Here is a 16,653-nt window from a genome sequence, read left to right on the forward strand (position 1 = left end):
ATCTACATCATTAGACCTTCTATGCCAGTACCAAAATATAATAATAGGGTTTTTCCTCTTTTTTCTGGCAACAAAACTGAAATCTTTAGTCTGTGCTGCTCTCTGCAGTTGCCTCGTAATACATAATATAGTTAAGGTTTTGTTGTTGTAGCGTTAGCTCACGTAAACAGAAATGCGTCGTTAAACCTGCCACCACTCGACACCGACAATTTTGTTAGGTTTTCCCCGAAAACTAGACGTGCCAATTACAGCACACCAGTTGTGTGTTGGAGAGTAAACCTACAATATTTAGAATTTGAGTACCATGACGTTTGGCTGGTGATTACAACAACAACGAGCTTCATCGAAGCTGGCAGGGTTGACGACACATTTATATTTACACGATCTAACCAAAAAAAGTTTATAATGGATAATATTGGTCGCAAAAGCCTACTACTATGCGTTACAGCGTCTTGATACATTTTATTACACGGGTGTTTCTCCTTTCAAATACCCTGGCCAATCGGAAGCTCACACACGCGTTTATTCTGCCAATCAGATCGTACATCTGGCAGCAAGCCAATTGGGCTTGCGGCCAGTCGTTCGCGTTCAGCACGTGACAGAGCCCTGGGACGAGCGACAGTTGGCCAATCAGGGCCAAGGGCGATTCTCCGTTTAAAGTGTGAGCCATTCAGAGGATTCTCACTGACGATGGGGACTGTTTCCAGATCATTAAAAAATATTATTCTTGTCGTACGGCTACTGATGTAGATGGCAGATATTACAGCTACAATTTTACATTCGGGTGATCAAGCCAGACCATCGCGTCAGGAGAAAGCAGAGTCGTGGATCATCATTAACGCTGTGATGTCTCCTTCATATTTGTGGATCGGGGCATTGCCTCGTTATATGTATTACGGTCTCTATTCAGGATGAGCACAGTCGCACACTGCTGGAGAGTTTTATTTTTATTTTCCATTTGTGCATCAGGGTATCATCAGAATTGCCTGCTGCCATGGTGTGTGCAGCGGATTCAGCTGAGGGTGGACCATGAGCTTTGTGGAAGACCAAACCCCAGAGATCTTCTGTAATGCGTCTTTCACAACCAGGGTGTTTGTTTGTGAGCGCCTCGTACTGTGATCCAGCCTGCAGGTGAAACCAAGGATGGATCGTAGGTAGGGCCATCCTGAATGTATTTAACCGGTGCAGATAACATGAAACACACGCACACACTGACAGGTACACACAAATGCACTGACTCATAACGACAGACGTCGCAGAAACACACACACAAACAAATCACAATCGCACCACACAACAACTCTCTCATACAACCCTATCACAATCACACCATACACACATAACCAACCCCCTTAAACAGCAAAAATTTACTGCAAGGTGTTATAACGCTGTACGCTTAGTTACAAAACAATTTTAACGGTATTAGGACAATGGAACTTCTCCCGTCATTACCCAAACACCACCTACTAAAACCACGTTTAGATAATCTACCTTTAATAAGATTTTTTTTGCAGGTAAAGCCGACTGAGCGATGTAGCACTTTTCCAGATGTAACCTGGCCACAAATGATAGTTCAATGTTGTGGCTTATCAGTACGTGGACATTTACGGCAGCCAAATATTCTCTAAACGCGTGACCTTGATTATAAATGTGGAGGGAAACATGGGAGCACCCGAAGAAAAATCCACTCAACCATGGGAAGAGAGAGAGAGACGCATAGTATAAATATACAGCAGCAGGCATTGTCAGGGTCGGGATCGAACCAACGACCACCTGTATACCAGTCGAGGTAGTTAACATCTCCTAAGCCACCGTAGCTAATCGCTATGGGTCTGACACGCAGACTCAACAGTTTGGACATTCCAAGTCACGAGTTCTACCTTGGGACTGATTACTCACTCCGCCCTCCATGCCCTGACACATTTGGCTTCCTAATTATTTCACAGATGGCATTACAGTTGGTTTACTGTGAGGTCATCATCCTGTAACATTATGTGGTACGGACAACTTACAACTAATTTCTTTTCAGAAACACTGACTGTGATTTAAGTTTTCTTTGGGCTTGACACAAATTAAATTATAGACACCGTTTTTACCCACATCATTCGAACGCGTATTATTTAATTATGTATGTGGAATGTAGAGAGCTCTGGTTGTATGTACCCAGTACCACATAGTCATACAAGCTACTAGGGCATCATTACTCTATATGGTTATCGTTTCACTGTATTAAGAATGACTGTTAGGTTTGCTATAGAAAACTTGTTTTGCAAACATTAAATATACCATGGAACGCAGCATCACAACTACTGCCAGTGAAATGGGAAGAATAGCATCCACCTCGTGTGTATATCTATAGTAAAAAAAAAACTATGTATATACATTTGCAGGTCGTTTTGTATGCATTTAATAACGAGATATATATTTCAACAGCTTCCATTCTGAATTCGCTTGTGCATATTGCTTGTTTGTAGTGGGTTCGAGCCCCGACCCTGACAATGGCTGCGGGTATATATTTGGTGTTTACATCTTTCTCATCGCGTGGTGGTAGTGTGGATTTTTCTCCAGGTCCTCCGATTTTTTTACCTCGGAAAATATCGGTTCTGAGTATTTGGTTGCTGCTATACATTTCCACGTAATAATGATGATGACGACATCAGCCACTTCGTTGAGCTATCATTTGTGATAGCCAGGCCGCTTCCGAAAAAAAGCTAGGCAGTTCAGTGGAGCCTTACCTGGTAAGAATAAATTGTAGTTTTAGTTTCCATCACCCCTTCACAGGTGTCAAAGTGTTAATTAATTTATCAAAGTTTTCAGTCTTCATAATAATCTAAATTCATGAAACGCCCTTAAACACTTGTTCTCAGGGCACGCTATGTGTGAGAAGGCAGAAATAGTTAACATCAACCGAGGAAAGAAGTGGGAAAGAAAGACGATTGGAAATAGCTAAAGAGCATGAAGTGTCTTGGATTTCAGGTGCCAAAATTGCAAAGGCACCGCCACCCCCAAGTGTGAAGGCGAGACTTTGATACGGTGATCAATGCACAATCTCAGGTTCTTAATGATCTTGATAGAATGTATTTATGTGGCTGAAGCAGGTAGTGACTGTAGGGAGGAGCAATTACGTCGAAGGCCTTGAACAACAGCAAGATAATCTTAAAGTCAATACGGGTACGGACAGGCAGCCAGTGAAGGGATGGGAGCACAGTTGTGTGATGTGATCATTAAAGGGTTGTAACCACCATTGGAACCTCATTTGGCAGAAGAAAAAATATGATAATTGGTTGTAACCAATTAGCAAACTGGAGGCCCCATTTTGAACATAGTGCAGCCTGTATAGGAGCTTGCATGGGGTTCCAAAAAAACTGGGCAAAAAGAGTGGTCAATGTGGGAGGAAACAAATGCGTGGATCAGTCTTTCAGTTTCTGCAGTGTTAAGGATGTGACGGAACCGGGATGTATTTCTCAGGTAGAAAAAAAGGTTATCACGGTTCTGTTGACATGGGACTGCAATTATTAAGTTTTATCTAGATTCTAGAAGGACACCAAGATTGTTGACCTCACGTGTTTGATGGATTTTCCAACCATGAATAACCAAGTTAAGAGGGATTGATTTGGATACCTGATGGGGTGTACGGATTAAAATAAACTGTGTTTTTATCACAGTGTATTGGTTCAATGTTCACCAATTGAGATTCGGTTTTTCTTTTGAAGCCGGGACATTTTGCCTTTGGATATTTCCAACACGCCCATGGTTTTGAGATTCATGACCGGTATATCTGTAATCGAATTTGTGTGACTGCAGGACTATGTCAGTTCGGAAATACGGTGTACAATTGTTCATGAAGCAATTAATGGCATCTGTCCGTTCTTGTATTTTTGTGAAACGAAGCATCATTTTGGGGTTTTTTCATTTTTTTCCCATGAGACTGAGTCAATCATGCCAGGTTGTTTGGGGTCATACAAAAGGAACGTGTCTTTCACCGACGACCGTTTCTCGAGTTTCTCTCCGGCTTTGTAAATGTCTGAGTAGCCCTCATTGTATATGTGTGTGTGGCTTTTGAAATCACCCCACATCTCTATCCGAATGAGGGGGTTGCGGGCAGAGGTGGTGATGGATGTTACCTTAGTCTTCAACTTGTGTACATTGATGATTATCATCAGATGACCGACTTTGATGACTTATTTCAATATGCTGTCGCTTACGGTGGGTGGACTTCAAAGCAGCATTGTCCGTTAGGCCTTGCCTGACGAAGCTGGTAGATAGGGGCAGCAAAGATATATCCATTTATTCCGTAACTTCCATTCATATGTCTTCTTCAAAGCGAAGGAGCGTCCATGTTATTTTTCCTTTGGGGTTTCTGGCCTGGAAGTCACATTTAGGCGTTTAAGAGTCCTTCAAGGTTTATTTGATACACTCAGAGACCTCGTACGATCGGTTTATGGCCCTAAACAGGCCATTTTTTGGGCATTTAGCCTCCGACGTGCAGATTCTGCATTCGCGATGTGTTGTCAAGAACGTAACCCTCACAGGATATAGCGAGAGTGAGAGGGCATTGTTACAGCTACCGCGAGAAGGGAATGCCGTCTCCCCTCCTGCGTGCAAAATAAATTAGCAAAATGGGTGGCAATGATTGCTGACATCGTTGTTAGAGGACATTGGCTCGCCGAGACAGCGAGTGAGCGAAATAGCGATTTTGGTTTTTACACTCACACACCGTAAGACGTGTGCCTGCCCCAGAGAATCCTTAAGACTCCCCCCCCTCCCCCTCCCATATGCGTTTTCTTGCCCGTGCGTGTTTTGAGAACAGTTCCACTCGATCGTCCCAAATGTGCCACGTGATAAGACGATGTACATCACAAACCCTGTTATTTATCAGGCTTTAGTCAAATCTTCTGACATGTTTATCCATGTGAAACATTCCAACAGGTTTCACTTCCTTCGGTTATGCAGTACATAGTATAAATAGTGGCTTCTGGCTACCATAACACCTCAGACACAACGAGCCTGCTGCTGCTTCTGTTTCTGCTGCTGCTGCTGTGTAGAGTCTGAATCTGTGTATATTCAAAATGGAGCGCGAGGAAGGATGGCTTTCTCGTCTTTTACGCTTCAGAAAATACCTCCCTAGCATTGCTACCTTAATCACGGGCGTGATTATGCCTATCCTGTCTGCTCTAGCAGGGAAAACCTTCACTTTCACTGTCTTTCACTGCCCTTGCACCTGGCCAGAGAATGCAACGTCTGCATATCAGTTTCTACGTGTACCAGCTTTGGTGTTGATTGCTTTAACTTTAATGATACAGGCACGTTCGATTCATAAATTAGCGATTATTCTTTCTGGCGAGTGTCTGTTAATATTTCGATGGCTTTTTTTTGTCCCAATCGTAATAATAATGAGAAATAGCACTTATTCTCTGGCACCATTAATTTGGCTAACAATAGCTTACTTTCACGGCGACGCCTACGTATGTGGTCAAGTCGAGTTCGTAAACCTTCAGCGCTTTCCAGCGCTAAATAACGTGAGTTTCGCAAGTGACCAGCAGCGGAACGACGTTTTGGCAAAGGTGCCCTGTGAGAACTTGGAGGACCCGTTCCTCGGCCTTGTCTCAAACGAGACGAACGATGAGCTCCGAAAGGAAATCGTCACCTTCCTCCGCGCCAAATCTCAGGTAAAATAAAAAAACACGTTCATTGCTCTATTGACCTCCGATTAGCACGGTTTGCTAAGAACGGTGTACACGAAGTTCAACATACACAAATAGGTAGCAATTCCAATGCTGTATTGTAATACAAACGCCAAGAATACTTCATTTACGTCTTAAGGTGCATTCACATCTGAGCTATACGCTGCGAATTGGATTGCATGGATCTGAATCGCTTACATGTGGACATATCTCCAATCATAGACGTCCATATGGACAGGTAAATTAATTTGTGATATCGGCTTTACACAATGCTGTGACTCCAGACTCCAGTCACAAAGAAATACAATTTGAGGACCACGTTTATTGTTCAAACAAATTATGATTCTGTATTTTGTGATTTGTGAGAAAGTCACCTGACAATAGAATTGAGTGCAGGCACGTGGGCGCTGAAGTGGCTAGGAGATGTTATTTCCCTCGCCTAGTATGCAGGAGGCCGTGGGTTCGCTTCCGACCCTGACTATGCCTGCTGTATATGGTGTACTTACCTGCGTAGCAGTATTGTATGGGTCACGTACACTCAGCTCTAGTGGCGCCCTCAGTGTGTAGGGGGCGCAGAACAGCCAAGTGGGCTGTTGAGTGACAGGTGTACGACCCACGACTACAATAACCGTTGACCCGAGGTGAGGGGGCCAGAGTCCACTGAGGAAGGGGGCTGGGGGGGGCAACGGTCAGACCCAGACCCTCGAGAGAGAAGACGGTTGGGAGAGAGGAATATATAAAGGGCAGCAGCTCTCCCAGCATGAGTCAGTCCGCACTCACCTCAAGACCCGAAGACGTCTAGATAGCGCCCTGGGACTTCTGACCCCCGGCCCTTGTCAGAGCTAGGTCCGAACGGCTCAGTGGCGGCACCCATTACCCTAGCAAGGTCGGGTGAGCATAGCCTCCCCTAGGCCCCTTAGCGGAGGAATTCCCGATAGCAGAATATAGTGTGAGGGCACACTAAGTGTGAGGACGTATCCTCTAGGCTATCGGGTGGGAGAGGCCGTTACCTCTCCGTGTTAGGGGCGCTCTTAGTCGTTAAAGCGAATTAACGGTGTTGCCTACAAAGGGAAGTCTCTGCCTACTTTGTCAACACTACATATATATGGAGTTTGCTGTGTCTCTCTTCCCGTGGTCCCGTGGATTTGTCTCTGGGTCTTACGGGTTTTCCCTCCAAATGAATAATCAACATCACGCATTATTTGGCTGCTATAATTTTCTACGTGATAAGCCACTTCGTTGAGCTATCGTTTGTGATGGCCAGGTCGCTTCTGAAAGAAGAGCCTCGTAGCTCAGTGGGCCCTTTCTGGTCAGATAAAAATAGTTTAGTTTTATTGAGCGTCTCTGGGTCTTACGAGGTTTCCCTCCACATTCATTATTAACCTTATGCATTTTGAGTATTTGGCTGCTATAATTTTCTAAGTGATAAGCTACTTCCTTGAGCTATAATTTGTGATGGCCAGGTCGCTTCTGAAGAAAAAGCCTCGTAGCTCAGTGGGCCTTACCTGGTTAAATTACAAATTGTTTAAATCAATTTAGTGTAATTTATCTTCTTTATTTCCAGGCCAAAAGCACTCACCTGTCTCACTGGTATCTCATCATCAACAGAAAGTGTTAGACTTGTCTTTGTCATTCCTTAGCCATTGCCAAACTGTCCCGTATTGACGATGTGGGTGACTGAGTTGTGGGTGAGTGGGTGTATTATTGAGCTAGTGGGGAGGCATGAGTGAATGGGTGAGTACCTGGGGCAACAAGGCAGCAGTCGGAAATGATGGTTCTTTTTGCGATGACAATTATTAACGACATTAAAAATCAATTGTCTCATCCTCCTGGTGCTGCTGCTGCAGCCGTCTAAATAACATTGGCCACGAATGTTTGTGCCCTTGTTTTTAGTTCGCCGTCTAAAACAAGGCTGTGTGTGTTGGCGCGTTGATCACGCAACGTGGTGGTGATGTCAACCGTGTGAATTGTGTAATGTACAACAGGGTATGTTGTTGTGCATTTTTGTTTTTAGGACATGGCATTATCGTCATTAGTGTTGATAATATTCAATTTTATCCTCGTGGTTCTTATGGACCAATGCATCAAGATCCGCCGAGCAAAAATAGAGACGTTGTTCAAGAACCAGTATGCTCAGTGCGAGCAGAGGCAGATCGACGAGAAATTGGCGGAGTTTGCAAATCGTCTGGCGGAGCAGAACGCGATCCGGCTCTTTGAGCACCTGGACAGAGTGAGGCAAGGGAGCGAGAGCTTATCCCTCCCGCCCGGCTACGAACACCTGGACGACGGCGAAAGCGGCAGCCCCCTCGACCGCCACCGATTTCCATCGGAGCGACAGCAGCGGCCACCAGCATCGAGAGAGCCGGGCGAAGCATTGCCACTCCTCGCCATGGAAGAAAGAGAAGCCGACATTTACCAGGCGACTTAATCGTGGCCCCCAGAGTTCCCTGGAGGCGATGTGCAGGTGACTTGAGAACAGGGGTGCGGGAGATGTAGGGGGTGGGGTTCACAATGGCCGTTTCCGTGACATTGAGCCGGCACCACAAAGGATTCTGAATTTATGAGTCGGGCGACATTGATTTTACTTAAAGGGGAATGTAAGATTGTTTCAAATGCACCACAGCTAGGCCACGTCACCAGTCTATGGTGCAAAGGACAGTGGCTTACCGTTTTCTGATTTAATGTTTTTTGAAGTGAGCTCAGAAATATATATTTAAGAACCCTTGGCGTTACCTTTGACTTATTTGCTCACCGATTTCACCCTCTTCCCACTCTCGCCTTCCAGTGTTGTGTGAATGCAGAGTCGGGGGCTAAATGAGACATCACCTCGATCAACAGAGCACTGGTTTTGTCGGGGCGAAGAGGTTTGAGCGACTTGTAGTAGTAATCATCTTAATGTCTGAGCGCTTTTCATGTTCTTTGTCTCTTAACTGTGATTCTTAAGATGTTATTGTTATCTACGGGTCCCCTTTCCCATTATCAAAAAGGGTATCCCATAGAGTTGACTATTCAACCCGAGCTTTAAATGCTCTCTGATACTTGCATTGCCTTGTACTGTTCGCCTTTTGGTGAAGTACTCTGGTCTACTAACACGAGTGCACAGCCAAGGCCATAAAGATGGCTGCCGTCTTTGTTGTAGGCCAATCAGTTTGAAAGACAATGCGTACATCATTATTATGATCAGAGCCACGTGTGTTTGGCATTTTTATTAAAGTACGACGTGTGGTTAATGCTGTACTTGATGATGCCTTACAATAGTGTGTGTTGTCTATTTAGTGTGTGAACATCTTAACACAACTCCTGTTTTAATATTGCCAGAAAACCAATTCTAATGTTTTAATAACGTTTTTGTGAGTTATAATGTTAGCACACATAGTCTGTGCTGCTTTCTCCAGTTGCCTCGGTGAAAAGTGGGCAAAGCTTTTCCCCAATACTTAATGCGTCTTTATGCATAATAAGGGTTTTGTTATTGTTGTTGTTGTTTGGTTAGATCGAGTAAATATAAATGCATTTGTTAAACCCGCCACCACCCGACACAGCCAATTAGTAAGGTTTTCCACGTAAACAAGACGTGCCAATCAGTTACTAGTACAGCACACTGGGTGTGTGTTGGAGAGTAAACCCACAATATTTACAATTTGAGTACCGTGACGTTTGGCTGGTTATTACAACAACAATCAGCTTCATCGAATCTGGCGGCTTTAACGACACATTTATATTTACGCTGTCTGACCAAAAAAAGTTAATTATGGATAATATTGGTCATGAAAGCCTTCTACTACCGCGCGTTACATCGTCTTGATACATTGAATTACACGAGGGTTTCTCCTTTCAAATTCCCTGGACAATCGGAAGCGCACACACGGGTTTGTTCCGCCAATCAGTTCGTACATCTGGCAGCGAGCCAATTGGGCTAGGACAATGCATCTTCTCCAATAATCACCCAAACACCACCCACTCATAATATATAACGCGCGATCTCTGTGTATATCTTACGTTTTACCCTGACTGCACAATTCGTTTGTGTTTCTTTTTGCATCTTTCTACACTTGGAATGTGCTGTGCATTTGAATGTTTAATAACATATTGCTTTTGGGGGAAAAGAGAGGGATAGAAAAAAAATGATAAACAAAAAAAGATCGGAACAAAAAAAACACGTTAAGAGAATCTAAATTAAACGAATAACTATTTTTTTATTTTACCAGGTAAGGCCCACTGAGCTATGTATCTCTTTTCCAGATGCAACTTTGCCACAAATGAAAGTTCAACGAAATAGCTTATTATCACGTGGATATTTACGGCAGCCAAATACTCTCTAAACGTGTGACGTTGATTCTAAATGTCGAGGGAAACACCGGAGGACCCGGAGAAAAATCTACTCTACCGTGGGAACAGAGAGAGAGGGAGAGAGACGCATACTCCAAACTTAGAGCAGCAGGCATTGTCAGGGTCGGGATTGGGATCGAACCAACGACCACCTGTATACCTGTCGAGGTAGTTAATATCTCCTAAGCCACCGACCTAATCGCTATGGGTCTGACACCCAGACTCAACAGTTTGGACATTCCAAGTCATGGGTTCTTCCTTGAAACCGATAACTCACTCCGCCCTCCATGCCCTGACACATTGGGCTTCCTAATTACTTCACAGATGACATTACAATTGGTTTACTGTGAGGTCATCATCCTGCACCATTATGTGGTACGGACGACTAACAACTATTTTCTTTTCAGAAACAACTGGCTGTGATTAAAGTTTTCTTTGGACTTGACACAAATGAAATTATAGACGCCGTATTTTACCCCCATCATTTTGGACGCGTATTATTTAATTTTGGATGTGGAATGTATAGAGCTCTAGTTGTATGTATACAGTATCACATAGTCATACAAGCTACTAGGGCATCATTACTCGATATAGTTATCGTTTCACTGTATGAAGATAGACTGTTAAGTTTGATAACGAAGACTTGATTTACAAACATTAAATATACCATGGAACGCAGCATCACAATTGCTGGCAGTGAAATGGGAAGAATAGCATCCATCTCGTGTTGCGATCTATTGTAAAACAAACTATATATTCATTTGCAGGTCGCTTTTGATGCATTTAATAACGAGATACATATGTCAACAGCTTCCATTCTGAATTCGTTCGTGAATAATGCTTGTTTGTTTATATAATCATTTTTTTTATATTTGAAAATATTTCAAAGGTTAAACATTATCTTACCATATATTGTGTGTACTTAGTAAACCAGTTCTTGACTTGAAATAAACGTATACATGTTTCAGAACCTCATTGCTTTAGCTCCGACTGCTTTTATTGTTATTATATAATGTTAACACTACTGGCACCAGTCATTACCAAAACCAATCATCTCCACATCTTCCTGAGCCACATCAGTCCACCTCTTCTCGAGCCCATCTATTCGGCCAGACAGATGTTCTTAGAGCACCTGGTGGCAGGGCATGCAGACCACACGACACGACACAGCCAATTCAGTCTCGCCTGCAAGAGGAGGCTCACCGATGGTGCTGTGTCCAGATCTTTCAAGATATGTGAGTCCATCACGTAATCCAGCCTGCGGGTTAAGCCCAGGATTGATTGTAACCAGGCCAGCCTGAAAGTTTCAAGCCAGTGCCGACATTCATTTGAAACGGCTAGCCTTACACAGATGTACAGCCAATAGTTTTTGGGGGAGGAGAGAGGAAGGAGAGGGAGGAGGAGGAGGGAGGTGTTTGGAGGAGGCGGGATGAGGGAGAAGGAGGGAGGCCCCAGCAAGCTAAAGTCAGTTCTAAAAAATAAGTAGCAATGTCGTTCTGAAAGGTGTGCCATCAATATTATTTAATTATTATGTAACTAATGGTTGTTCGGGGGTGCCTGTGGCACCCCTAACAATCATTCACGGCCTTCGGCCAGGAAAGTCACAAAAAATTTGTGCCACATTCACGCAAGCACCCGATGCTCCGTTTTGAAGTTTTAAAATGAAACATATTTGAATTGTATTATGTTTGGAATTAGATAATTGTATTTCTTCATTAAAAGCTTATATCATTTTACATCTGGAAGACTTCATTTTAAAGGACATTTTGTGTGAATTTTCTCTCTGTCGTTAAGTAGATGGCCTTGCAGGGGGTTCAGTTTGATACGGACTTTCACCTGTTTAGGATTGAGATAAGGCGACATAGAGCTGGCCGTGCGAGAAGACCGCCGTCTGCAGATCGATTCCAACGTGATCAAACGTCTGTCCCTGCCCCTCCGTCGTTCATGCAGGGGGCGCGTAGGTTTGCAGCACCCCCTGCATGAAAACGATGGAAAGTGCAGAGTTCATCACAGATTGATGAAGTTGTGCGCTTATATAAGAGTATGGGTGTCGTGGTGGCGAGATGTTAACCACCTTGTTTGGTATACAGGAGGTGGTGGGTTCGATCCTGACACTGACTCCTATATATTTAGAGTTTGCATGTCCACTCTTGCCGTGGTCGCGTAGATTATTCAATGGGTCCTCCAGTTTCCGTTACACATTTTAAAACGCGCGTTTAGAGTATTTGTCTGTTATGAATTTCCATATATAAGCTATTTCGTTGAGCTATACTTTGCGGCCAGGTATCTTCTAAAACAGAGCTATATAGCTCAGTGGTGCCTTACCTGGACAAATAAAATAGTTTAGTTTAAAAGTGTGTTGTTATTTGATTCAGCGGGCATAGTAACTCAGTAGCTCAGGGGGTGGTGCGGCAATCAGTCAGGTGGGGGGTAATCCCAATATCGTGATTCGTCTCTTCACACGGTCACACCTAGAGTCAATTATTGTCAATCACATCACATCATAACACATCACGGTCAAACATTAAACGCTGTAGGGGGCGCTCTTCGCCAAACGCAGCCACTCCTACACAGCTCTGCTTAGGCTACCCTGGTTACGCCTGTGATGATGAAGATGAAACAAACGTGCGATGCACAATTTGCATCCTCGCAGCAGCGTTTGGCTAATCATTAAACAAAAACGGTCACCACATCGCTTTCAGGTGCGCCTCTGCGACCATCTTCCTTCCAATGTTCGGAAGCCACTCGGACCTATGTACTTTTAAATCATCATCTAGATTTACAAACTCATTTCTTTAGCACTGCTTTTTATGTTTAGTTTCTTGTCCTTCCCCTCTGCACCTCAAATAAGAAAGATTGGCTACGTATGGTGCAAAAGATGTTCACCATACATACACACACAGAGGCCCACAGACACACAGACCCATAGAAACCCAAAAAAGACCCAAAGAATAGCACGGTTGGCTACGCACGTTGTGAAAGAAGTTCAACGTGCATATGTAATGACAGTGCGGATCGATTGCGGGACAGTATGGTTCCCTGGGACCATGGTTACTAATGGACGGGCTAATGATGATTAATGAGACAAGCAATGACAGGGTCACGTGAGGAGAGCATGGGATCCAATGGCGGCAAAGTGTAATAAGGGCGGTGATCGGCAGGGCCAGGTGCGGTGAGGAGGATTCGGGAATAAGGGCGTGGGTGGACCGGCCGAGGATAAGTAGCAGCGTGAGCGGAGGCTTGGGGCTGCTTGGTGTGGGGAGCTGCCATCGTTGTCGCATTGAATCGGGTCATCTCTATTGTCTGCAAGTTGTCTGGAGCTTGGAAACTAGATTGTCTCAGAGTAGAGTTGTGTACAGAGTCACTCGTGGGTTCGTGTTGAGTTGTCATTGGACTTTATTCTCAATAAATATGCAAGACGGCGTCTCTGAGAGCTACATTCCCCATACATACAGAAACCCACAGATACTCAGAGCCATAGAGGCTGTTGTATATATTGTTCATTCATTTGTTTCTCAATCTGCTTGTCTGGTGAGGGTCGCGGTGGCAGCATGTTGAGTAGGGAGTCCAGACCTCCTTTTCCCTCGCGACAGACTCCAGCACTACTACACTATTATACACAGACTGTAGCTCTTCCTGGAGAATTCCCAGGCATTCCCAGGAAAGCTGAGCGACATTTTCCCGCCAACATGTCCTGGGCCGGCCCCGGGGTCGTCGCCCAGTGGAACATGCCCAGTAGAGTTCAAGGGAAACTCGACCGTGGGGCATCCTTACCGGGGCACCTGAACCACCTCAACTGGCTCCTCTTGATGCGTATCAGCAGCGGCTGGATTTCTAGGATCTCCCAGATTACTGAGCTCCTCACCCTATCACGGAGAGTGAGCCCAGCAAACCCTGTGGAGAAAACTCATTTTGGCCCCTTATACCTGCGATTTCATACTTTCGGTCATTACCCAAAGCTCATAGCCATAACCGAGGGTGGGAATGTAGAGCAACCTGTAAACCCCGAGCTATGTTCGAGAACTCAGTTCCTGCTTCATTACCATGGAACGATACAGCACCCGCATCACTGCAAGCACTGCACCGATCCGGTGGCCAATCTCCCACTCCCAATTACCATCATTCGCGACAAAAACTCCGAGGTACTTAAACCCCTCAGTTAAGGGCACCTGATCCCCCCTCGCCTGGAGAGAAGACTCCACCAACTCCCGCGAGTGAACCATGACCTCATATTTGGAGGTGCTGATCCTCATCCCTGCCGCTTACCACTCAGCATCAAACCATTCAAGTGCACGCTGGAGATCACAGGCTGACGTGGCAAAGAGGACAACGTCATCTGCAAAAAGCAGTGATGCTACCTCCAAGCCCCGGTACCGGATACTCTCCATACCTCGACTGTGCCTTGATATCCTGTCCATGGAAATCACAAATGGGAGTGGAGACAAGACGCACCCTTGGCGGAGTACAACACCCACCATGAACGACTTTGATTTAACACCAAGAATACGGACACAGCTCTCACTCCGAGAATAGAGGGACCGGACAGCACATAAAAGCGGCACCCATACATCACACTCCAGCAGCACCTCCCACAAGACATTCCAGAGAACACTGTCATGTGCCTTCTCCAAGTCTACGAAGCAGAGGTAGACTTGAGAAGCATACTCCCATAACCCCTCAAATATCTGTGAGAGAGAAAAGAGCTGGTCCATTGTTCCAATAACCTTGGCGGAATCCGCATTGTTCCTCCTGAATCTGAGGCTCAACCACTAAGCGCAGAAGTGTGATCCCTCTGTAGTTGGAGCACACCCTCTGGTCCCGTTTCTTAAAAATGTGGACCATGACCCCAGTTTTACAATTCAGAGGAACTGTACCCCCCCTTCCATGCCACATTAAAGAGGCATGTTAACCACGACACCCCTACACTTTCAGAACTTTCAAAAACTCTGGGCGAATCTCGTCCACCCCAGCAGCTTTGCCGCTCTGAAGGCCCTCGACCTCCGCAGTGACTTCAGGAGATTTGATAATTCCGAAACCCCCAACTATTTCTAGAGGTGCCTCCTGAGAGGAGGGCACTTACACCGGATTGAGGAGCTCCTCAAAGTGTTCCTTCCACCTTTCCACTATCTCCTTAATTGAGTTCGATGTTATCCCACCCTGACTGAAAACACCCTACGCCACGTCCCGTCAGATGGATTGAGGGTGCCCTGTAGTCTTTCTCCATGGCTTCTTCAAACTCCTCCCATGCCTAGGTTTTCACTTCAGTGAATGCTACCGCTCCCAACCTCTTGGCAAGTCGGTACCTCTCAATTGAGTCTGTAGACCTTTTCCGAGCATAGCTTGGAAAGCCTCCTTCTTCAATTTGACAGCTTCCCTCACCACTGGTGTCCAACAGCGGGTCGAGGTTTGCCACCATGACAGATGCCAACTGTATCCAGGCCACAACTTTGTGATGCTGCATCGACAATAGAAGTCCTGAACATAGTCCACTCAGACGAATTGTCCATAACCTCCCCTGGAGTGTAGGAAAAGTTTTCTCAGAGCTGGATGTTCCCCAAAAACCCGCAATATTCGTTTGGGTCTTTCAAATCTATCTGGTCGGTGCCCCAAGCGTCGGATCTAACTTACCACCAGGTGGTGATCAGTCGACAGCTCTGCCCCTCTCTTAACCAGAGTGTCCAGAACATATGGCCTTAGGTCCGATGATACAACTATAATGTCCATCATCGACCTTCAGCCCAAGGTGCTCTAGTACCAAGTACACTAATGAGAATTATTTTGTTCGAAAATCGTGTTTGTTTTTGACGTTCCATGACTCGCGCAAAATTCCAATAACATCTCACCGGTAAGGTTAATATCAGGGGGGGGGGGCATTTCTCCCAATCACGCCTTTCCAGGTATCTCCAACGTTTCCCTCGTGAGCATTGAAGTCGCCCAGTAAGATTATGGAGTTTGTAGGCGGCACTTTGTCCACCATCTCCAAAAAGGCCAAATACTCTGAACTGCTGTTTGGTGCTTAAGCACAAACAACAGTCAGAATTTTCCGTTCTGAGACTCGAAGTCTCATTGAGGCGACCCTCTCATCCACTGGGACAAACTCCAACTGAACAGCACCCAGCCGGGGGCTTGTGAGTATCCCCACACCCGCCCGGGATTTTCACCAGGGGGTTACTCCGGAATAGGAGAGAGACCACCCCCGATCGAGAAGTTTGTTTCCGGTGCCAATGTTGTGTGTGGAGGTGAGGCCGATTATGTCGAGTCGGTACCTTTCCACCTCCACCACCAGATCCAGCTCATTCCCCCCAAGCGACGTGCCAATCCACATCCCAATAGCGAGTGTTCATTACCAAGGTCCAGTCCGTCTGAGACCATCTCCCTCCCTGCCATATTGGCATCACACACCCGCCCCTCACCCTTCATCCTACTGATGGTGGGCCCACAGGACGGTGCCACGTAGCCAATTCGGGCTGGGCCCGACCGGGTTATGTGGGGGTCACCCGGCCACCAGGCACTTGCAGGCGAACACCACACCGAGAGCTGGCTCCAGTATACCTTGTCTGGGCAAGGCTCTCTGATTTTTATATTTCCGAACTATTCATGAGGGGCTTTTCTTTGCACCGTTATTTGTCTGGAATGTCCCCCC

At 45.5% G+C, this 16,653-nt stretch overlaps 1 protein-coding gene across 1 annotated transcript; it reads left to right on the top strand.

Moving 5' to 3' along the window:
- The first annotated feature begins 5,069 nt into the window (after positions 1-5,069).
- On the top strand, positions 5,070-8,112 carry LOC133359383 (calcium homeostasis modulator protein 6-like). Its single transcript, XM_061577784.1, has 2 exons — positions 5,070-5,669; positions 7,699-8,112. The coding sequence occupies exons 1-2, from the start codon at positions 5,070-5,072 to the stop codon at positions 8,110-8,112; spliced, it is 1,014 nt and encodes a 337-aa protein (XP_061433768.1).
- Positions 8,113-16,653: the final 8,541 nt, after the last annotated feature.

This window comes from Lethenteron reissneri, chromosome 65, assembly GCF_015708825.2.
Source record: "Lethenteron reissneri isolate LAM-NWPU_2019-01 chromosome 65, ASM1570882v1, whole genome shotgun sequence".
Classification (NCBI taxonomy): Eukaryota; Metazoa; Chordata; class Hyperoartia; order Petromyzontiformes; family Petromyzontidae; genus Lethenteron; species Lethenteron reissneri.

What these genes read in the sequence shown, in the direction of transcription:
- LOC133359383 (XM_061577784.1), top strand. Translation starts at nt 5,070, where the DNA reads ATGGAGCGCGAGGAAGGATGGCTTTCTCGTCTTTTACGCTTCAGAAAA. An exon ending in TCCTCCGCGCCAAATCTCAG is followed by an intron (nt 5,670 to 7,698) that starts GTAAAATAAAAA and finishes TTTTGTTTTTAG; the next exon opens with GACATGGCATTATCGTCATT.